General features: G+C 41.5%; 1 protein-coding gene across 1 annotated transcript in view; it reads left to right on the top strand.

Annotated features, from left to right (window-relative positions):
- Positions 1-23,325, top strand: part of THSD7B (thrombospondin type 1 domain containing 7B) — a 299,161-nt gene that overhangs the window by 148,233 nt on the left and 127,603 nt on the right. Inside the window, exons 9-11 of the mRNA XM_058421403.1 lie at positions 15,126-15,317; positions 18,698-18,932; positions 20,632-20,747. Of these exons, the coding sequence (XP_058277386.1) occupies positions 15,126-15,317; positions 18,698-18,932; positions 20,632-20,747 (543 nt within the window). The remainder of the gene's footprint in view (positions 1-15,125; positions 15,318-18,697; positions 18,933-20,631; positions 20,748-23,325) is intronic.

The raw sequence follows: 23,325 nt of genomic DNA, 5'->3' as shown, positions 1-23,325 counted from the left end.
TAACTGTAGCATCTCAGATTCATAGCTCTGATTTCTCTTCTCTACAACCACCTATTCTAAATAGTTCTGGGAAGATCTTCACTTCTTTAATGTTTGTTGTTGGGTATTTTTTTTTAAAAAGCTTATTTTTTGTTACCAGTAGGTAAGGCTTTATAAAGCCTCACCTATTGGTAACAGTTTATGTCTTGATTCTAAATATCTAGCCCAGCTTCTCCCACTGCCCTCAGGCACTAGAAGTGTATAAATACCCTTAAATTTAATTAAAACGTCCCTGACATGAAGGCTAGAGCACTGAGCTCGTATTTTCTGACAGCCCACAAAACTTACAAATCAAAAGACAGGAGTGCCATGTAAGTGAGGATGAAACAAATGGAATACAATACTTGAAAATGAATGAGTGCTGTGAATGAACATTGGCATGTACATCCCCGGCCCCATATGAAGATTAAAGTGAGTTGTCTGCTCTAAAATTGCATAATTGCTTCTGTGACTGATTTGGTGCTGCTCCATAATAAGTTGTGAACACTGCACGCTGACCTGGTTAATGGGATGTTTACTAAATGGATATATTTGTGTAGTTTAATAGGAGGATGCTTGGAAAAATTAGCAGGATGAGAAAGAATGGCTGGAGAGGGTAATTTATCAGCGAGTGAAGAGGAAGGCAGAGGCTGCCTTGCCATTGGCATTTGGGGGCTTGGAGGGGGAGGTTGGATGGGGCTGGATCCCTGACTTTCATGGAGCATCCTTGTCCTGAGCTCCTGTGGGAGTGGCTGCTCCAGGCGTGGGGTACCCAGGCTCTGCCCCCACTGAGGGTGCTGCCGGGTGGGGATGTGTGTGCCCGTGGGAGCAGCCTCGTCCTGCTGCCCTAACAGCTTCATTTGCTAAACTATCTTTTCTTGAATTTAGCTATTTTAAGTACTATAGACTGAGATAATTATTTCATGAAGTAATATTATCTGCAAATTAACCTTGGATCTCTGCGGAGGTTCAGAAAGACGGAGATAAGGAGTTTTATCACAAATTGCAGACTTACTGGATTTAACGTAAAGGCCGTGGCAAGTAATACATTTAAACTGCATTTAAGTAGTAAAGACCAGAATATCAAAGTCTAAAAGCAATAAACATTAAATTATTCAGAAAGTTTTTATATTTTCTTTCTAGCTTATATGTTCTTTTCACACACTGTCATTTAATGAGGTTATGTTCTGATTAAAGTAGAAAAAACAGTAAAATGTTTTATTTCAGTAGAGGAAAATGTAGCTTTTAAAATATATCAGGTTGGCCTGTGTAGTCTGAGCTGACTGTACAATTTCCCCTCCATTCAGCATTGTTGCTAACTAACGGATTTTGGGGGAAAAAGTCCCCCTTATAGAGTTTCAATTGAAATCCATATTTTAATTTTAAGTGACAACTAATACATTTACTGTAATCCCTTTCAAATATTCTCTGGCAGGATTCCCAGACATATATTTTTGAAGGTTAAATGGTTTAGGATTTATGTACCGTACTATGTAGGTGTATTGGCTTTGAGTGACAAGGTTTTGGTAGCAAGTGAGCTACAGGGTGGCTTCTGGAAGAGAAAATCAGGATTAAAGTGAAGCCTGGAGGGGAGGGAAGGTGTTTTAAGATTTGGGTTTATTTGTCATTATCCTGTTAATTAAACTGATCTCCCTGAGTGCAGTCTGTTTTGCCTGTACCTGGTGAGTGATCCCTCCCTGCCTTTAACTCACCTCATGAACCTTCCATGCTAATCCATGATAACCTCTCCCCCTGCCCAGCTGAGGAGGGCAGTTACAGAGTGGCTTTGGTGGGCACCTGGTGCCCAGCCAGGGGCAGCCCCCCACAGTAAGTCAGTCTGAATAAAGTACTGAGTTTTTAGGGCCCCTTCATTGCCAGACACCAGTTTGTGGCTCAGAAACACCACAGCTGCAGCAGCAAAAGTTCTGCTGGTTAATGACCTGTGTTTCTTAGGGGCCCAGGGTGAGGTGCTGGGCTGAAGAACTGCTTTTTGTTGGTTGCAGAGCTCTCTTGGGTATCATTACACAGGGCTGATTCATGTAGCGTGGATGTACCTTTCTGGCAGCTCAGAGTTTTCACTGTCCAGAAACACTTTTTCTTTCTTTCTTTCTTTTTTCTTTTTTTAGTTTTTTAATTTTAGTAGGCTGAAATTGGCATGAATAAGCAGCAGTAATTAAAATAATATTCCACAAGGTTTGCGTTTGAGTATGGCAGCGTGATGAAAATTGGTCCTGCCTTTTCCCCTCCCTCGGGAACCATTGTGTGCTCCATGGCTAATGAAGTGGAATGAGCACCGTGATCAATATTTATGGTGTCGCTCCAGCCCTTTGTGCACTGTAAAGCTGGAGTGGTGGTTCCTGACTGGAGTTGTTAATGGCTCCTCTGCAGCTTGATGAGAAGGCTGCAGAGCCTGTTCCTGGTGGTGTTTCTCGTGAGGGTCACGTGCCACCTGCACACATTTGCTAGTTCTCATTATTGATTGACAGAAGTAAGGAGCTTGATTTCCTTAGTGATGGCCTTCAGGTCTTCAGTCATCCTTTGGTGTTTGGGCTCTCCCTTGTTGGGAACAACCACCCTTGGGGTACCGTATCTTGCCCTGACCACACAGAAAAGACAACATTTATGGATTATTTGAGCAGCATTTATGGACTTCTGCCCTATGGCTTTTCTTCTTTTTACACTCCAGTCTGCACTACAGGTTCTGTAACGGCTGGGGACAGTGGTTGTTTAATTCCAACATGATGCTGTGCAGTATCTACTCTGCATTTTTGCACCTTGCCAGTTTGGGAGCTGCTCCCAGCTGTGCCAAAATATTTTTCTGCAGCTGCTTATGAAGTCCACAGACTATTTTCTGTCCAAATCAGCCCTGAACTACTTTATTCTCTTGTTTCTTGACCCCTTCAAGGCATTCCCAAAATAATAATATCGTCTCTGAACTCTTGGTGGGTTGGTTTGTTGTGAAGTTTGCCCATTCCTTGGCAGTGACAGCAGCTGGAGGCAGTCCAGTGTAATTAGTAAGTATTTTGGAGACTTTGCCTTGGCAGCCCTATTAAATATGTGCAGTGAAAGCAGGATTAGTATGTGGCCTCATACTTTTTTTTCCTCATTAGGGCATCTCTATGATCTGTAAGCTTATTTAATTGGAAATTAGCCATTCTTATTAACATAGGAGATACCCTTTGGTCCAAATCCTGACACTGGATGAATGTATATAGTTTCCACTAAGGAGAAGGAAAATGCATCCATATACTCCAGGGTGGAAATTTGCCCTTTTGTGTCCAGCGCAGTTCTCCTGGAAGAGAATTTCATTTTCTAGTAAAGGCAATAAATTTTCACTGCTCAGATAAGTGACTACAGAGGTTCATCATCAGGATTTGAAGAAATAAGCCTCCTAAGAAGATGGATGGTGACAAGGGGAGTAAGAGCTGTTATCCAATCATTTGTCATGGTCCAGAACATTAAGATGTATTGGTAAGACCCCAAAGGTGTGTAGAACTTCTTTTTTCCCAGTGTGCCATAAGTTACCCTGTGCAGTCAGCCAGTATTGCACTGTGTGAAAACTCACTCTGTTTGCATCTCTTCATGTACACAGCACACAAGTGCTAAAATCCTGTATATTGCTGGGAAGTATTCTACACATCATCCAGATGTAGCCCCACAACTGCTGAAGAGAGGCTGCCTTCCTGGGTCCTCATTTTCCTGCCCTTCTCTCCCTCCTCCATCCCACTCCAGTTGTTAACATTTCACCTTGCCTCTTTTGCTGTGAGTGTTCTGCTCCGGGCTTTCTCCAGAGGCTTTTCCCTCTTGACTGATTATTTTGTGGTTCCCTGCTCCTCAGCCCTTGCCTTCTAGTTCTTCCCTTGTCTCAAAGCTTCAAAACCACAGGGCAGCCATGGGGGACTGTGTCAGCTAGTGAAAAGCTGGATTAAACATTCATGGCTGTAGGAGTGCTTGTTAGCATATATGTATTCATTCAACATTTCCTGCTGGTTTTCAATATGTTTCAAAAACTTTATTTTTTGAAAGTGAGTATTCCTCTCTAAACCAGACATGGTTGAGGCCCCGTTTCTGAGGATTTTGTTGAATTCTGGCTCTGTAGCTGGGATAGCTGATACTGCAAGTTCACCTTCATGTGAGAGGAGAGACATACCATCATGGTTTGCTGTGGTGAACTGCATTGCTCTTTGGTGCTGGGAAGTCATGCAGAGGTGAGGCTTGACTTGACTTGTCTGGATTTGCTTAAATTCCATCCAGAGTTGAGAGCTGGCTCTGTCTGCCTCCAAGGAGAGGACTCCATGAGTTTGGGAGCCCTTTGCACCATTTCTGGCAGCATGTCTTCAGGTCCTGCAGGCATTCTGTAAACTGGTGGGGAGACTTGTTCCTGCGGCTTTAGATGTCAAACACGTGGCTGTGTTTTCAGGAAAGCAAAATGTAACTCTTCTGAGTCCCAGCCATGTAATTACAACCGTGGTAATAGCTATCATTTTTGATGCCTCAGTGCCAAACGTAAAGGTTGTTGTTTCTGTTAATGTTTTCAGAGGACTCTCTTCTGCTCCTTTTTCCCTATTTGTGCCTTATCTGTGACTGAACAATTACCAGGAATGAGATGAGGACATGGTATGCAGAAAGTCACCCTCTTGTCTCTTTTGCTGATGACTCGGAGCAGTGTGTGAGCGCTGCTATCTCAGCTGCTAATCAATGGAGCTGGAGCTAATGTGCGCAGTGACCTTTGCGGGGAGAAGGGAGCTCGTGCCAATACTGCACTCGCAGTTTGAGTCAGCTTTTACACTTTGTCATCTACTTGTCTGCAGGAGCTCCTCCCTCACCAGGTTTGCTGGAGCAGTTGCTGTTCTATCCACCAAGTCAAGAGATGCCCCAAATTTCTCTTCTATGTTAGTCTTGATGTTTTCCTCGGCCTTTCCATCATTGTTTTGTGGGTGACCCCGTGTTCCTCCTGGTCTAAATTCTGTGCTTTTGTGCTTTGTTGAGTTCAAAGTGATCCTGCATAGCTGTACGCTTCGCAGTTTGGGGAAGTCAGTGGGGTTTTTACTTCTGGAATTAGACACAATTTACAGCAGCCCATGGGTGAGCAAAGTGTTTCCCCTCTGGATTTTTATAGTGCTTAGGAGTCTGATGGATGGAGCTCTCAATTATTTAGCATTTATCAAGTTTCTGCTTACAACACTTAAACAAACATTGGTATTACATAATTTTTTTCTGAATATATAAGATATTATTCTGCTACAGTAATTTACAAATGTATGAAAAACACATGGTTGCTTAACCATCCCTTTTAATGGAATAGGTTTTGGATTGAAATTTTAAGTATGCATGAAGACAGTAAGATACCATTTGCACTGTTAGGAGTTCAATAATGTATGGAATTAGCAGAGCTTTATTATATTTCTGTGCCTGCATGCCCTCCATAGAGTGAAAGTTGTAATAAATATAAGTTCAAAGGTAAAATTTTATTGCTGTGCATGAGGGGAGAGAAAATAAATTAGAATAATGTAATCATGCTCATATATGTTATGAATTTTGAACAGTGTCTATTAGAAAGTTTGTCAAAATGTGCTTAGCTTTGAAAATACAGATTAACGCTGAAGGTTTTAATATTGTTTTTCCTTATATTCCTATTCCTTGCAAATATAAGTGTAAAATATTTCCTGCCGAAAGCAATTGTCATAAAACGACACTTTCCTATTTTAATAGCTGAATAATCAGAACAAAAATATTTTCTAAGTTGCAGAGAGGTTATTGCTTTTTTCACACAAAGAAATTTAGTGGTGGAAAACCAAATTTTAGCCGGATATTCTTCACTTTTTGTGTTTCTATTCTTATATGTGAAAAGCATGTCCAAATGCCTCCTGACAGCTTCGACACTTCAGGGTGATTAAAAATGAGGTGAGGTGTGCTCTTCTGAGTCCATTTACTGATTCTGTATTTCTCTTTAATCTGGTAGCAAAGTTAAAGTAGCAGCTCTCCAACAGGAGCTGGAAAATCTTATAGGGGATGACTGGTTGGTATCAATCTGGACCCTTTGGGGTTCATTCTTTTTTTTCTTTTCTACTTTGGAGCAAATAAGGATCAGGTCAGTGTGGGAGGGCAGCTGCTGGCACTGAACCCAGCAAACATCATTTGTCTGAGCTTCCACCTTGGCACATGGCCCTTCAGCCTCTCTGGGACAGCCCCAGGTTGGTGGCATATTGACGACAAAGGCAGTTCCTTCTCCTGGGTTTTCTTCCCTTCCCTTCCTTTTTGTTGTCCTCTGTCACCTCCCTCTCTTCTCCTTCTGTGGGCCCAGAGCACACTCTGAAGGCACTACAAAAGCATTGGCAAAGGCCTTTTTTGACATTTGTTTCATACAGCCTTTAGGTTTTAGCTCAATTTGGGAAAACCAAGCAGCTGTTGGTGCCCACACACCCTATTTTTTTTTTTTTTTTTTTTAAATGTGTTTTAAACATTTTGAGTGCTGAATAATTGGGGAAAACAATGATGGATTTTTTTTTCTTTCGTTTTGTTTTCTTCCTGAGAGCAACTATAGCCTTTAAATCTGTAGAAACTTTCTGGAGAGGGAAGACATCAGGAAACTTTTCTAAATAAACCATTTTAGGTCGTGATAAGTGGTTCCTGCCTTTCAGTTCTGTTGATGCTGTGGTAGCTGAGATATAAGTAGGATGAGGCTGCTGTTCCAATATGATCAGTGAACCAGTTCCAGAGGGTGGAGCAGTTTAGAGACCAAATGCACTTTAAATGGCACCAGAGGAATGATGCACTACTGACTGAAAATGCAGGCATTGTTATTAATGGTGTAATTAAAGTTCCACCTCATAGGCAAAGTGGAAGCACACAGAAAATATTGTTAATATTGTGTTTCCTACATTTGATTTATCCCCGTTTTAAGTACTAAATGATCTATGCAAAATACAGTGGGAATTAAACACTCTGTCTAAAATTCACAGCTTTATTATGTAAAAATGGTTCAAGCAGAGGTCAGGGTACATTAGCCAGAAGTAACTTAACCCAGCTGAAAAATGTCTAATGCACTTTATATGCACATTGCTACTTGGCTAAACCTGAGTGTACAGTGGGGAGTTCTCCTCAGGAGCCGAAGGTCATGGCTTGCTGTTTGTGTTGTTTTGGTCAAGAACAGATCTCCGACATTCATCTAAACCCTTGACTGATGGTCAGCTGCGGTACGGGGTGTATTTTCTTTATTGCAGTTTTTAAAAGCTCACTTCTGAGATTTGTGGATCAATTAGAGACAAAATTGAAAAAGATAGTAGTAATAATAAAAATAAAAAATAGCCTAGTATCTGGTCCTGCGTGTTCTGAACATTTCCTGATGGATAGAGGAAGCTCTCGGAGTTGCTTTATGAGCTTAGGCCAGACTCTGCAGCTGAACTAGAACACATTTTTGTGTTAACTGCTTCTAAATGAGCTCTTAGTTTTAAGTAGTTGGCATAAATCTAATTTTAATTTACTGTTTTCATTTTCTTTTGCATTGATCCTCTTTTTGTAGAGATTCAATTGCAGACTTGGAGAAAGATGTTTTTTAAAGAGTCCAGATGGTATTTCCAATTATTTATTATCATTAGTATTCACTGTATCTGAAAACAAGACTCTTGCCAACTTAGATCAAACTCATCTGCTACACTATTGTTTATGAATTTTCAGTGTCCCATTTTAATGCCAGCTCACTTTTCGGGTGGTTTCTGGGGCTGTAAGAGAAAAAGGGTCTGCTTTTCCCAGTACATTGCAAATTGCCAATTTGCTTTGGGAATATCACTTGGATAACAATCACTGATAGGCTTCTCATGCTTATGAGGAAATGAGCAAGGCATGTCGTTATTAAGAGTAGCATAATCTGAAGAAAAATCATAATAATCAAACGAGAAGGTACAAAAGCTTTGAATTTTTTCCATGTCTAACGCAAAGGTTTTATTTTTGGGGTCAGTGGCTCTGTGAGAGCGCAGCTAGTTTTGCCTTTTGTAATAAGCTCCTTATAATTTTTTTTTTCAGGTTTTGAGTTTGAAGATGGCACCTTAAGTTTTCAAAAATAAGATGTTTGGAAATTCACAGGTGTGATGCATTGGGTATAAAATGCCACCTGTTTTTTTCTGAACTAAAATGCCTGAATTCATCCACTAAAGTTATTCTGCCCCTGTGCAAAGATACACGATGAAGCGTATTCTGTACACTGTGGGAATGAAGAAGTCCGCTAATACTTTTTTCCTCAAAGTTTTGAAAATATATGTAAATTTTATAATATTTTAATACATTGGAATTATTTGTGTAATTGGTGTCTACAATATTTTGTGTTGTTTAACATTTGGAACAAAGCAGTACAGAGAAGGAAATAGAAGGACACCTGTTTCAATTATACCATAGCAGCAATTTCAACAATAAATCTTAATTGCAATCAGTCTTGATCAACCCACCTGCATAGATACCCTCATTTACAAGGAGGAGGGATAATGGAGAGAAAAAATGGGAAAAGATTGGAAAGAAACAGGGAAAAAAAAAATCCTGCAGAACACTAATATGGATTATGTTATGTTCTCATACTTTAAGTTTTCAGATTGCTGTGCTACGTTAATTATTAGGAGCAGCAGCCTGAATTTCCGTGCTTTTCTCTGGGGGTACCGTGAGCCCATGTTTACTTTCAGCTGCCACTTGAGCAATTTCTCTTCCATTCAGGAGGGATTGTGCAAACAGCCACGAGGTAGAACTAATTCTGCTTCTGTGCCCGAGCTCAGCAGGTGAAGGTGCAGCAAATTCCTTTAAGTGACAACTTGTCTTTCTTGTGTGGGGTGGGAGACACCCGCGAGCTGATCTCTCCATGGGTAACCTCCTGCAGGTGTGCTGGTTGTTTTAACCTTGACTGTGGAGATGCTGCACTGAGGTGTTCTGGGACCTCCTCTGCAGGCCTGGCAGCTGCTCGCTGACGTGCCTCTCCTGTGCTGAGCTTTTGTGGAGCTTCCTTGGAGTCACAAATGAGTTTTCTTAAGTGCATTTACATAAAGAGAGAAAAGAATTGTGGATAAACAGGGCAAATTGCAGTAGAGGATGTACAGGGAAGGAAAAGTGATTACTGTTTTTTTCCTGTACTCATCATCTTTTTCTCTCAATCTCTGTAATGATCACTTGGACATAGGTAAGGGACAGGATTGTGGCCAGTTATGCAGGGGTTTGGGTGAAACTTCTGATTTTATGGAGATTTTGTAACATATTTCCAGACATACATTGCTTTTCCATATTCATTATCATTGCCTCTGTTCCTTTTTTGTACTCTTTGTCTTTTTCCTTATACTCCTGTATTGTTATTCCCTTTCTCTTCACTGTGCATTATGTGAATAAAAATGTTTTTGTAGTGGTATTTAACTAAGTCTTTTGACTCAAAACCTTAAAGATTTAACCTCATCTCTTTTGTTTTTTTTCCCTTCCCAAAGAAAGTCCTGGTTTATTTGTGTTTGCTTCCTCTTGTTTGTCATGAGTGGTTTGTTCTATTTCACAGCTTCACCTTCTTTCACGCTCTCGACCTCCTTTCCTCTTCATCTCTTTTGCACCCCCTTCCCCTCCGTGGGGCTCTGATAATAGTGATGGACCAGTGCAATTAAATTTATTCCATACACCACTGCTTTCCCTGACAAACTGACGCCTCTCTTCTCCGACGTTCTTACCTGTTGACTGGCATTAAGCAAAGTCAGCCAGGAGCCAGGATTTCAGTGGAGTGTGACATTCATCTGCCGAGATGACTGGGCACAGCAAGCCCTGGATGCTTTCTCTTCCAAAGCTGGTTGTGCAAAAAAAGGAAATCTGTGATGTTGTGATGAGATGAAGATGTTCAGGAGGGTTATAAGAAATTTTTCCTATTGCAATTTGATTGTTATTGCGTTTAAATGTAACGTTTTCCTTAGCTGATGAGATGCCCAGGCCAGGATCCTGCCAGCTCACAGTTTCTCTGCATGCAGTTGCTCTCAGCAAACTGGCATGCAGTCAGTAGGAATCCCTCCGAATTTACTGCTGCCTGTTGACATCTTACTCTGTTACAGGCAAGTATTTAATCAAAGTTTATTGTCATTCTTTTCTGAGATTTAAGTGGGACGTAAAATTTTACGATACGTATAGTATTTTAGATGACAGCTTCATTATTTCCACTGAATAATTTGAAATGCTACAAGGAGAAATATTGATGGCAACCTGGTAATTGTCATTAAATATGCAGCATTTTTGCAGCAGTCACTTGTGCAAAAAATAAATTTTCTGAATTTCAAGGTAGCAGCGCAGAATGGTCTGAAATGCAATTCCTTTGTCTTGGGCCTTTTCCCACCTTGGAGGTCACTTGAGGCTCTGAACTTGTTCAGACCTGAAAACTTCAAAGTGACTTTGCAATTTTTCTTTCTAAAAAATGAGCATGGTATTATATTATTGAATGTCAAAAGGAGAACACTTGGTTTGTTATTGAGTTGATCTTTCGATTCCTGCTGCCTGATGGGATTTTTATTTTTGCTGCCTTAGTTGTCTCCTGTCCAGTGGAAATTCCCCTTTTCCTGAGCCAGGAGGGATGTCTTTGGCTGGAGTAATTAAAAACTGTGTCACGGGAGATGGGCACAACAGGTCACTGGGAAGAAGGAGACAGTGCTCCAGAGCTGCAAGGCAGGGTGTAAAACAGACAGGTGCAGTTAATTGTTGGACTGGTTCCAAACAAAACATTCCTGTTGGTTCAGTGCCTCACCGTGAACTGCATTACTCAGGACTGTGGGAGTGGCTTCTCCTTCTGGAATGCAAAAGACAATGGAAAAAAAAAAAACCCAACTGAGTTTCTGGAAAAAAGCCAAGCTCTTCAGTTCAAGGAGGGTTTTAGGTCATTCCTTATTTTGCTTCCCTTGTTGGGAAGAGTTTAATTTGCTATTAGGTTAATGAAAAATTCCACTCAGAATGGTGCATCTCTGTTACCTTGTTAAAGAATTTAAGTGAGGGACCAGTACATTAGGTAATGAGCAACTTTGTGAGCAAACATATTTACAAAAATGCTGTGCTTGTCTTCTCTTTTGTAATTATTACACCCCGACATGAAAGAAAAAGGATTAAATCTTTTCTATAAAACACTATCTGTTGGGTAAATCTTTAGTATTTAGCTTTATAATCACTAAACTATTCAAGTACAAGGCAATCAGTTTAAAGAAATGCCATTAGAGTTGGTCAGGATGCTTGCAATAAAGCATTTTGAATGGAAAAGTGTAACATTTTTCTTAACTACAGCTTCTTTTAGGAAAGCAAGCATTCAGCGAGGCTGAAAACAATCAGTGCTTAAGGCATGAAATAAAAAGCGTGTGAGAGGGATCATTTGGGATGCTGAGGGTGCTGTTTCAATTCTTGCACCTCAGGCAGATCAGAGGCTGGATTGTGTGGGTTGTGCTCTCAGGTGATGGTGTCTGGTTGTGCTCTTGTTCTCAGTGGGTGCTGAGCAGCACCCACAGGTGCTTTTCCACTGGGCACCCTCCAGCCTGGAGAGATGCCTGGGGGTTTTGTGATCCATGTGCAGGACCCGACTCTTGGCCTTGTTGAACCTCGGCCCTTTGATCCAGCCTGTCCAGATCCCCCTGCAGAGCCTTCCTGCCCTCCAGCACACCCACACTCCTGCCCAGTTTGATGCTGGCTGTGAACTTGCTGAGAGTGCCCTCGATGTCCTTGTCCGGGTCATCAGTGAAGACATTAAACAGGCTGAGCCCTGGGAAGCGCCGCTGGTGGCAGCCCCAGCTGGATGGAACTCCAGTCACCACCACGCCCTGGGACTGGATGTCCAGCCAGGTTTTACCCAGCAAACTGCACCAGTCCAAGCCATGAGTAGCTGGTTTCTCCAGGAGAGTTCGGTGGGAAGTGATGTCAGAGGCTTTGATAAAGTCCAAACGGATACATCTGCAGCCATTCCCTCATCCACTGAGTGGGTCACCTTGTCATAGAAGGAGATCAGGTTGGTTGAGCAGGACCTGCTTTTCCTAAATGCATGGTGGCTGGGAGCGAGCCCCTGGTTTTGCTGTGTGATCACATTCGAGATGATCTGCTCCATGACCTTCCCTGGTCCTGAGGTCAAGCTGCAAGCCTGAAGTTCCCTGCATCCTCCTTCCAGCCCTTCTTGTAGCTGAGTGTCACATTTGCCAACCTCCGGTCACCAATCACCTCTGGGACTTCCCTGGATAGCCAGGACTTCTAAGGACGTCAAAGATATGGAGAGTTGTGCGGTCCAGCTCCCTCAGTACGTTTGGCTGGATCCCCCATCTGACCTCACAGAATACACTTGTGCATGTAAAGTTTATGGAAAGATCTAGAAAGATTATTCAGCCATATGTGGATAAGAATTACACCATCAAGGTACTGATTGGACAGTTTGGAAGCTCTCGAGAATTTAATATTCCCTTTAAATCTGCGACAATGCATAAAGCACACTTCAGCTATATCCTGTTCTAGTATTTTTCATGGAAAATGAAAGATTATTACCTCCCTTTGTAGTATGCAGTAGTTTCTGAGAATTCTTTGCCAGGCAGCTGGTACAGAAGAAATTCCCCTTCTGCAGTAATAGAAGGCAGTAATTAAACCTGAACACGGTGAATGGAGCTGTAAAGTAAATCAAAGTGAATGTTGAATTGTACCTTTATGAACCCGGTGGTAAACTCTTTCTAACAAAGCACAAAGCTTCCTTTCTCTGCCCAGGAACTGTGAATTGCAGCCTCTGTTTGCAGTGTTGCTGTCACCTGCTGTAAATCCTGTAGGAGAAAGTGGAAGAAGCTGAAAATGTATTTGCCTCCTTTCCCAACAGGGTGTGCACCCCATGATATGTGGCATGTGAGCTTATGGGTGGGAAAAGCCACCCTAAAGGGGCCCAGCTGAAGTGTTTTTAAATCATCTGAGAGGTGTGGGTTGGGTTTTTTAAAGTCTGAGAAGTCAGTGGAAAGGCTCTCTTGGCTTTCAACAAGGAGTTCTGTGATGCTTAGATCTGTAGCACAGTCTGGTGGAAGAAACTGGGCTAAATTCAGAATTTGATGAACATTGTGGCACTTTCTGGCCATAAAGTCCTGATGTAACAGATAACCTGTGCTGAGGATGGAGGGCTGGGGCTCACACGTTCAGCACCAGTGTCCCATCTCATCCCATCTGGTTCTGCAGCCTGTCCCTGGCTGTCCACGTGCTTGGCTGGGAGTGACGGGAGAGGAGAACAGGTGTTTGACCCTGTTTCACCCAGGCATGCAATCTCTTGATGCTGCTGTACCACTGACTCCTAAAATCAGCCTGCCCAGGCTGCCCCGCCGTTACCTGCTGCCGTACAGACAAGCTGTCAAAATGTTAGCAGGGATTTTGACGCTTAAGTGGCTCAGGAAGACAGCTGTTAGGTTTATTTGCTGTTTTCACACAGTTTTTTTTCCTGAAGGTAGTTCTTTCTCAGCGTTAGGTGAGCATCCAAAGCAGCAGTGGTGATAGAGGGGCTGGTCAAAGAGGATTCAGCTTGGTTTTCCTTGGGATGCCGATTGCAGCACCGATGGATGGGGGCTCTGCGTAGGGGGCTGGTGCAAAGACAGGGCACACCAAGCCTTTCCAGGTGGGCACAAAGGAAAGGGAGTATAAAACCAAAGTATTTTTGACCGTATCTTGCAGTCTGATTGCCTGCTGGATCTGCTGTTCCTTCTCATAATACGCTTGAAAAGTTTTATCTGTGCCTCGAAGGCGATGAGCCTGTCTTCATTTAGGGATGCATCTGCAGATAATAGCGCCGTGCTGTTGACGGCTTTATGTGCTCACAGCCTGCCTCTCTTATTTACTCACTTGTAGACGTGGGCTCTTGTAAAAGCAGCACAGTTTTCTACCCTCCCAGTTATAATTGCTTCCTGGGCTGCCTTGTTACGGAGCCTGTTCCTGGAGCGTGAGGTGAAAGAGGCACTTTCTGCCATTATAATTTGGGGTTTTTTTTTCTTATGTATAATTAAGCCTGGATAGTCATTATGGTTTTTTTCCTAGGTTCATAATTAAAGAAACCTTGAAGGAGGGGTTTGTAACTGTTATAAGAGCAAAGGAGGAGGTAACATGAGGTTGTGACCCTTTTGTTTATAAACAGTGGAGCTTCTAGAAACTTCAGATATGTAGCTGACGTTTCTTGAGGATCTCGAAATACTAAATAACAGGATGGTGTAGCAAAGTCAGTCCTGACTGTTCGTTGCTTAAAATACATTTGTAGTGCAGTGGGTGTAATTCAGTACTAATACTGAATTATATGATGAATTTTGGTGTCCTTGTAAATTCCATGTAATTACTCAAATTTCTTATTTTAAAAAATAATTTATTTTATTTTCCTTTCTAAGAACAGTAGTTCCCTGCATTGTATTCCACATGACATCCCTCATGTGCCTTATTTTGCTGCTCATTCTGGCTGTAGCTCTTTTGGTTGGCAGGTTTTTCCCCACTGTCCCTTCTTGTTGAAAGATGGTTCTCATCAGGAGGTCTGCTTTCGTCCAGGTCCCTTGGTTCATCTGCAGCAGAAAGTATTTCTCTTTTGCATAGTGGTGGCCCAATAGATTAATAATTTTAGATCTCCTAGCTTTTGGGTGAGAAGCAAGAGTCAGAAATAAGAGAGGCTTGTTCTGGTGAGGCTGAAGGGGAAGGATCAAAACGTTTGCCAGATACTTCTCTGGCCTACAGGAAAAAGAAATCTGACTTCTTTGGGGACATACACGATTTGTACTGTGGAAAATAAGTTCTGTAGGCAGAGATTGCTAGAAAATATGGGGCAATTACCTGTTGATACATTACAGCTTTCTGTTGATGAAATTGTCTCATTCCTTCCGCTTACCTGCTTTTGAGAGTGGACTGCAGCCAAGATGTCACACACGGAGCTTGAAACAAGTTTTTTCTTCTTTGCTTTCCTGAATAAATTTTTAAGATAGCACTTCAAGTATTACACTTTGCAGCCTGAAACCTCACCACACGCTGTTCTGCAGCATATTCCTCCACAGGCAGGTGGACGTTTGACGTGCGGTCAGTCTGTTTGGTGCAGGCTGTGGGTGCTGAACCAAGCTGTGCCTCCCTCCATGTCTGTCTTGTTTCATTTGCTCCAGGTGAAGAAGTACCACATCACCTGTGCTCAGAGCTTCCCCGTGCCGAGGCGGTGGCTTGTGAGGTCCCTTGTGCGAGGGACTGTGTGGTCAGCGAGTGGTCCCCGTGGTCCCCCTGCTCCCACTCCTGCTCCAGCAAAGGCGCCGAGGGCACTCAAAGCAGGAGCAGGTCCATCCTGGCCCTTCCAGCCGAAGGTCAGTGCTGAACTTCTCTGGGTAATCACCCTTCCTTTAATGCATTGACTTCCTTTCCTGAGCCAACCTGTGTTTAGACCAGAGCTAATCCCAGTTCCTTGGGAATCAGGGATAATACTGCATGCTTGTCTCTGCCTAGAGACTGAGAGATCTTGATGGGCTGGAGTTCATGTGTCACTTGGAGACATTCTGTCACAGCTTAAAACTATTTACTTCAGCCTCTGGATTGCTGTCAGTTGAGGGCCTGTTTGGGTGTCAGTTTGGTTCTGGACAGCTTCATCCTCTGCCAGTAAAATTGCTGCATGACATAGTTGTCATGCAAGTGTCTTTATATGGGAACATATCAGTAATGATTTAAAACCAATGAGCTGTGAAAAACAAGGAAATGGAAAAGGACTTGCCCTTTTTATTTATTTATTTATTTATTTAAAAAAAGTAAGACCTGGAATGTATTGACATGCTTCTTGTAGTAGGTAAATAGCTCTTGATAAACACATGCCGTTTCTTCTGGATCTTCATGGACATATCATGTATCTGTTCTTTTACATATTAATGTCACTGATACAGCTATTTAAACAAATAATTTTGTATTAAAAGTGTAGTCTTCATACAGTTACGCATATGGTAATTAACTTATGTGTTGGTTTATCACACAGGATTTGAGAGGTCTTGGATCAAGTGCATAAAAATTCATAAAATGTGAAGAGGTCCAGCAGACTAAAGCCTTGTTGACACAAAATACCTGCCAAAACTAGGTGCAGTTAGTGCAGCAGCAAAACACTTTTAGATGCAAATCTAGTCCAGGACAAGCTCTGTTAAGTGCTATTTTGTAAATTATCATTAAAGCCACCCACTGTTTCTGGGCTAATGTAAGGACTTGATCTTGCAAACCTTTACTCATGTGGAAGGTCTGTATTCACATAAACATCCTCATTAGCACTTGTGAAGAAAATTGGGACCCTTCAAGATGAAAATAATTGATTGAATGATAATAACTACTACTAAAAAAGTCTATGAGCTAGAGAATAATTAAAATGAGAATACAGTTGGTCTCATATTTTCCATGGAAGTAATGAATTCAAATAACAGATAAGAATGGAATTACAAGAGAGAAATTGTGAAGGAGTGAATTCTGGAAGTACAGAAGCACAGTCATCTCAGCCTAAAAGGCACTAACCTAGAAAGAGTGTAGTTTCTCAGGAAGGAATTATTAACTATTAAAATCAAACTTCCTGACTCTTTCTGTGCATCTGTAGCAATGGTGCAACCATTTGCTGTGCAGAGTCACACACCTGTGTTCAGATAGTGATTGAAATTTGGGAGAGTGGAAGTGGAGTTAATACCATTATCACTGCAATATTAAGGCAGTTTTAAGTGACCTGCTTGCTCTACCTTTTTCATCCCCAGCTCACAGCTGAGCACCTGACTTCTACAGAGCTCTGGTACCTTTGCCAGGGCTATTTTGTTTGGCCACTTTCAATGGAGGAAGTGTCAGCTGTGGCTCTGCTGTTGAAGGATTTATGGAAATTTTGGATCATTTTCTCCAAGTTCTTTACCTGTTCCCAGAATATGATCACCAGGAAGCTCTTGGTGAAACCTGGGGGACTTGATTTAAATCAGGTTTTAAAAGATAATTCTTTACACAACAAATGTCTGAAACTTGGTGCAAGAGGAGATCATGGAGCAGGCACTCCCAGCAGGTGTAAAATGAATTACAGGAACTGCTGAACTTCATAAAAAAATCTGTAAATGGCTACTGGAATGGCCAGGCAAAGGCATGCTGTCCTGCTTTCTTTGTACAAAAGTTGTCAATGAAATGCAAAGTGGCCAGGCCTTTGTGCTCTTTATGGAAACAGCATCTCCTGCTTGCAGTGTTGCAGGCAAGTTTGGACGGGCCGTTTCGTACTATGTTAAGTTAAATCTGCCTTGTTTAGGAGAGCTTCGTTAAAATATTGTAACTAACATAAAATTGAAAATAAGCCACCTTGATTTTTTCCTGGGAAGTTCAAAATTCGAGTTGGATATGTTACTTAGTTGGGATTTTTTTGTTTTTTTCCTTACAAATGGGCCAGGTATTTTGCCATTTGCTTGTTACAATTATTTATTTTTAAGATGTGTCTCAAACACACAAGGAAAGTAACTGGTTTGCTTTTTTTCTGCTCAGTCAAATTCTTCAGGAAATAAGCTACCGGGGGCATTTTCTACTGTACCATCATACTAAACATTTCTGAGACTGAACACTGTGTGGAACAGTCCATTTTCATGAAAAAATGAATGGTGATGTGACGTGATTATCCAGTGGGTTAGGTAGTTTCTCTTTTTCTTTTCTCACTGCTATTCATTGTGGCCATTTGGGGCCTTAACTTTTGTCAGGAGGGTCAATCCTGCAAGGCAATTGACATCCCTTCGTCTCCTGGTGATTTTTGTGGGGTGTAAATGTGCTCTAAACCTCGTGGTATCTGTCCGCAACACTTCAGCTCTTTCAAAACCTTCAGCACTTTGGCTGTGTCCCAAGCTGTCTGGGTTCTTCCTCTTGGAGGAGAATGGTTTTGATTTTAGTAATTTTTGCTTCTTTCTTCCTAAAATGACAACGCTTACTGTTAAATTTCACTGCATTGCTCCATAGCTTTTGAACTATGATGAATTCAGGCTGCTGGCTGGAGTGTTACAGCTTCTGGGGAGGCTCTTCAAACTCCTGTACTTCGGGGCTTTGTCACCAGTTGCTGACAAAGTGCAGCAGTTTAGCAAAATCTTTGGACGTGAGTTTGAAGGATGGTGCTTCAGAGAAGTGAAGGCTTCATACTCAAAACGTGTCTTTCAAGTTTCCCCCCTCTGAGATTTGCAGATGTGGGTGTCATTTGATGCTTCCTGCTGTCATTACTGTTCAGCTTCCTCTACTGCTCAAGTCTTTAAGGCAGCTATGTGAATAAAGTCCAAATAGGAGAGAGAGAGATGTTCCTTCTTGGGAGATTAGCAAGGAGAATGAACATAAAAACAATGCTTAATTTGTCTTTAAACCTGATTGCATGTTTGCTGAGTGATACAGGCATTTAAATGGAATTAATTTGGCTGCGTGTAGGAGTTATTGATAAAGTAACTCAGAAATATACTTTGCCTATTTCTGTTTCCATTATGCATTGGAATACAATTTTATGCAAGGCTTGTTTAATGAGGAAACGATATTTTAGAAGGTTGTTATTGAGCCATAAAGGTCAACAGCTTTATTTAAGCTTTATTTATTTATTTTGTTTATTTTAAATGGGGGCTGGAAAAGAGAAGGTATTGTGCAAACCCGACTTACTTTTTTTAAAATTGTTCCGCATCTTCCTTTCGCCGCGTGCCGTGAGATGAGGACGCGGTGTTCTCTTGACCCTTTCCAGGTGGGAAAGCCTGTCCCCCTGAGCGAGCCCTGCAGGAGCAGCGTGCCTGCAACGAGCACCTGTGCGTGCATTTCTTCTGGGAAGCGTCTCCCTGGAGCTCCTGCTCCCACGACGTGCTGGGCGCTGCGCTCAACGCCACCAGCAGCTGGAGCGGGGAAGCCGCCTGTGGCGTGGGCATTCAGACCAGGAAAGTCTTCTGCAGGAAGAGCAGCTCTGGCCAGGTCGCACCCAAAAGGTATTTTGAGAAAGTTTGTTAGTGTTTATAAATGAAATGCACGCTGTATGGACGCATTTTCAGCAGGCGTATGGACTCTGCAGCATTGAAATAATTGCATTTCAGGACTTAACTCTCCAGGTGCTACTCCATCGCTGTTGTAACAGGAAGAAAGAAACCAAATATCCAGCCCATTTCAACTTGCCATGTAAATCCAGGCAAAAAGCATGCTTTCACTGGTGGAGATTTTTTGCTGTAGCTCCTCTGCTACTCTAATTTACAGTTTTTTGCAGATATTTTCCCTGAAGGACAGGTGTGAGGAAAATATAAAATACATTTGAATATAATGTTCGGCAACACGCTATTAGCAGTGCTCTAATAAAATAGAAAAAGTGAATGGATTTTGCATTATATTTACACTCCAATAAGGCAGTACCATATGTGTGATCTGTGTTGTTCACTTGGTTTATATAACTTCCATAATACAATAGCAACACAACAAAATTAAGTATTCTGCTGTAGAAATATCCCAAATTTTTCTTTGCTTTACTAAATGAGGAAAAGAAGTAGCACAGATGTTTTCGTTAATATCGAAAAATCAAGACGTTGCTAATTATTTTCACACCATTAATGAGTCTAGAGACTTAGAACTGAGTTTCCTTTCCTATTGTAACTCTCAAAACAATGCTGTTTGTGCAAGCAGACTGTGCTGATTTCAGTGAAGTTAATTAAAATTCTTGAGGTTAATGGGGTTAATTAAATAAAAGGAAAGAAATCTGGTATTCATGTACGTCTCAAATGCGTTGATAAGCTCAAACTTTACCTAATTAAACATATTGTTTATAGAGCTATGTAATGCCTAAAATAGTTGTTTACCCCCTCCATTTTTGAGGTGGTCTAAGAGGATATGGAACTGAAACGGGTAAGCAAACACTTAAATAGCTGAATCATGGTTTTAACTTTTTTTTTTCTTGTATGGATTAGTGACACATTCCTCCTTCAAATGGGATCATTTGGGGTTGCATGCATTACAAAGTATTGTTGAGTGATCTTTTTAAAAGAAATTAATAAGGAGTAACAGTAATTCCCTTCCTGTTCACCCACTTGATATGCAAGATCTGACTGATCCCTTAAATTTTCCCCTTTCTGCTCTTCAAGTCCTTATATATTAACTGTGTCTTTTATTTTATTAACTTTTATTAGAATATGTGTGACATGTTTCCCATGTAGGAGTTAAAAATGAATGAAGAAAATCACAGAGCTCTTAGTTCTGTATTACACTTGAAACTATTCTTGTGTTCCTTGGAGGTTGAAAGTCGAGGAATGTGTCAGACAGGTGGTTTGAAGGCTGTTGTGTGTTGTGCTACAACAGGACTACTATATAAACATAACTACTCACTTTCTTTGGTAATAAATATATCTGTTTTACTGCCATGAGCTTTGTGGTTTTGATGTCACAGACATCAAAACATTTAGCCTGTAGTCATCAAGCCAAGCTCCTCATTTTTAAATTTTTTTTTTTTTTTTTTTTTTTTTCATCCTTGAAACGTACTAAATTCAGCTGGGTTGCATGAGCGAAAAGAAAAATAAGTCTTGCTGTGGCCAGGAGCAGTGTCTTTGCTATGGCAGTGTGCTCACAGCCCTGTGAAAATCTCAGGGATGAAATCTCTCTCCACAGTTTAAAGTTTTTATTTTGTTTTATCCGTCTTTGGATCCGTAGGTGTCCGGAGTCCGTCCGGCCCGAGGCGGTGCGGCCGTGTCTCCTCCCCTGCAGGAAGGACTGTGTTGTTACGCCCTTCAGTGAGTGGACGCCCTGTCCCACAGCCTGTCAGCCTGGTAAGCCTTTGAGAAGTCAAAATTTTGGGGGAAAATTAGAGCGTTGGCCTAGAAACATGTGGCAGATGAAGTTCACAGCAGTCTAATAATTTTCAGGGCGTTCATCTGCGTGAGTTTTGGACCTGAGGGTTTTGGCCTTTCACTTTTGAGTTGATGTTCTTGGACGGGTGGGATCCTCATGAGCAGCTTTGGAGATGTCAATTCTCTTTGCCTGGAAAAAATTCCATCTGGGTTTCTGCCTTCAGTGTCAGAATTCCAAGGCTCCTGCGCTGTATGGCTGCACATGGAATTGCTTACATAGGAAATACAATTTTCTTGATCAACCTGGGTGTACGTACAGGGTTGTGCAAGTACCTCCTGCGCTTTGTGGTTTTTCAAGGGCCAAACATCTCTTTGATCTTGTTGGTTAACTTCGAGTGTACAACGAAGTTTCTATATAATCATCACCTAGTGTTGGGTTTTCTTAGAAATTTGTGTTTCATTAGTTGTTCAGATGAAAGTGTGCTAAGTTATCAGAATATTTCATTATTGCTAGTTTCCTTGCCCTTCAAAGATTATCAGTGGATGCTTTAGCATAGTCCTTGTTAGATTTTACAGGAAAATGAGTTGCTTTCTAAAACAGTGAATCCTGTTTTAATTAGCAATTTATTTTTAGACTTTAAATGAGCTGCCTATGAAGGAGTAGAATAAATTACCTGGTAAATTACTTTGTTTATTAAATAATAGTCTACAATTAAAATGAGAAGAAATTAATTATTTAACCTCCTTGGCAGTGTTATCATTTTAATATAATTCTAAATTAAAACTTCTTAGATGAGGGAGTTTGTTTTCTGCTAAATCTGTTATTGATATGGCTGCATTGCAAGATTTTTTTTTTTTTTTTTTAATTTGCATTGCACAATTAAAACCTCAGCACGATAATGAAATTTCAAAGCCACCATACATACGTGAGTTGTTAGGGGCGTTGTGGGTTTTTTATAGAAAAGTTGTATTTAATGAAAGCAATATACAGATGGTGAATTACTAATCAGATCAAACAGGAACAGGTATTGCCTGGCAGATTTAAAATTAATTGTGTACCAGCATAAGATCAGAACTTAGACAAACACGGAATCACTAAATCAGCTTTACACAGAACTTTACCAGTTGAGCTGTTCGTAGTTTATCTGAGGAAATGCATCCGAGTTTCCCATCTCACAATAAAAAAGCTGACATTTTCCCTACATTTAAATGTCATCAGACAACCGTCTGTCTTCTGGCAGAAGATTATCTCCTGCCTCAGGAGTGCAGACAGCGCTGAACTCAGGGCAGTAACAGATGGACGGACAGCATAATTCACACAGGAAGTGCCACTGAATCCCAGCACCTGTTGGGGAGGCAGGAGCAGGGAGCTTCTTGCAACTTATTGATTCTCTGCCATTTCAGATATTGAAAGGTGGCAACTGTCTGCTGCAGTCTTCTGTAATCTATCTGTTTTACCTGGGTTTTGAGGATGGATTGGAAAGAGAATCAAGGAATTTGTAGGGTGGTTTCAGGATATGAATGAGCAGCAGGTAGATTTTCCTCTGTCACCTGCTTTCCTGGGAGTGAAGATGGCCTGGAGAGATAACTGCTTTCAGCATGGATGAGGTACTCCCTGGTCTGTCAGCATAGATTTAAAACAGGGAGATTAGAAAAAGCAAACAACTAACAATAAATAACATTTTTCATTTTCCTTCTGAAAATGGATGGTATCTGCAAGTACCTCTTCTCTTCTGGGCATTGGTTGTCCAGGAGGAAGGTTAGAAATTTCACAGTTACTTAATTCTGTAAACAAGTTTACATGAAATGTTACATGGTAGCTGTCCTATTTTTTCCCCATGCCTTAGATCAGATTTGAAATGAGATGGGGTAAAAGTGGATAAAATGCGAGGTGTGCTACAATAAGAAATTCCAATGACCTCTACCTTGTGTCAGACAGTCCATGATCTGCCACTTCCAATCCTCATAAACACACAACCCGAGCTGGTCTAAGCAAAAAACTTCAGAGCTCTTATCTCTGCAATGGTGTTGGAGATGGCACTGATTTTGGTGACTAAGATCTCAGAAAATCTGTCCTTGTTTTTGTGTGAGCAGAGTCTTGTGTTGACCAGGCTCTGGCTTTCCATCTGGTCAGGAGCAGAGTGGGAAGCTGAATGTTTTCTGTGGAAGTTGGACATGATAAAGCACATGTTCCAGGAGTGAAAAGGGATTTTGTCCTTCACCTGAGAATGATGGTGCAGCTCTGTGAGCCTGGAAGCCCTGGGGTGAAACACAAAGGAAGGATGCAAGATCCAGGGATTAGTACGAGCGGGTTGGTAGGAATTGTATGGATGGAGGCTGGTGGCAGAGGAGGAGGGCGTGGAAACAGAGGTAAGGCACCCCTGAAATGCTCAAACAGCGTTATCTGAGTTGTGAAGTCAAGGACAGAGAAGTTAATATGGTCCTTAGTTCTTGAGGCTTTACTTTTTTCAGGAGGGCAGATGGTCATAGCCGTGCTGGAAATCAGTTTGGCTTTAAAAGCACAGTTCTCCACAGTGCTAGTACTCTGGAAAAATCA

Source organism: Hirundo rustica, chromosome 7 (genome assembly GCF_015227805.2).
Source record: "Hirundo rustica isolate bHirRus1 chromosome 7, bHirRus1.pri.v3, whole genome shotgun sequence".
NCBI lineage: Eukaryota > Metazoa > Chordata > Aves > Passeriformes > Hirundinidae > Hirundo > Hirundo rustica.
Note: the sequence above shows the minus strand (reverse complement) of the source record. Positions and strands in the feature narration are given on the sequence as shown.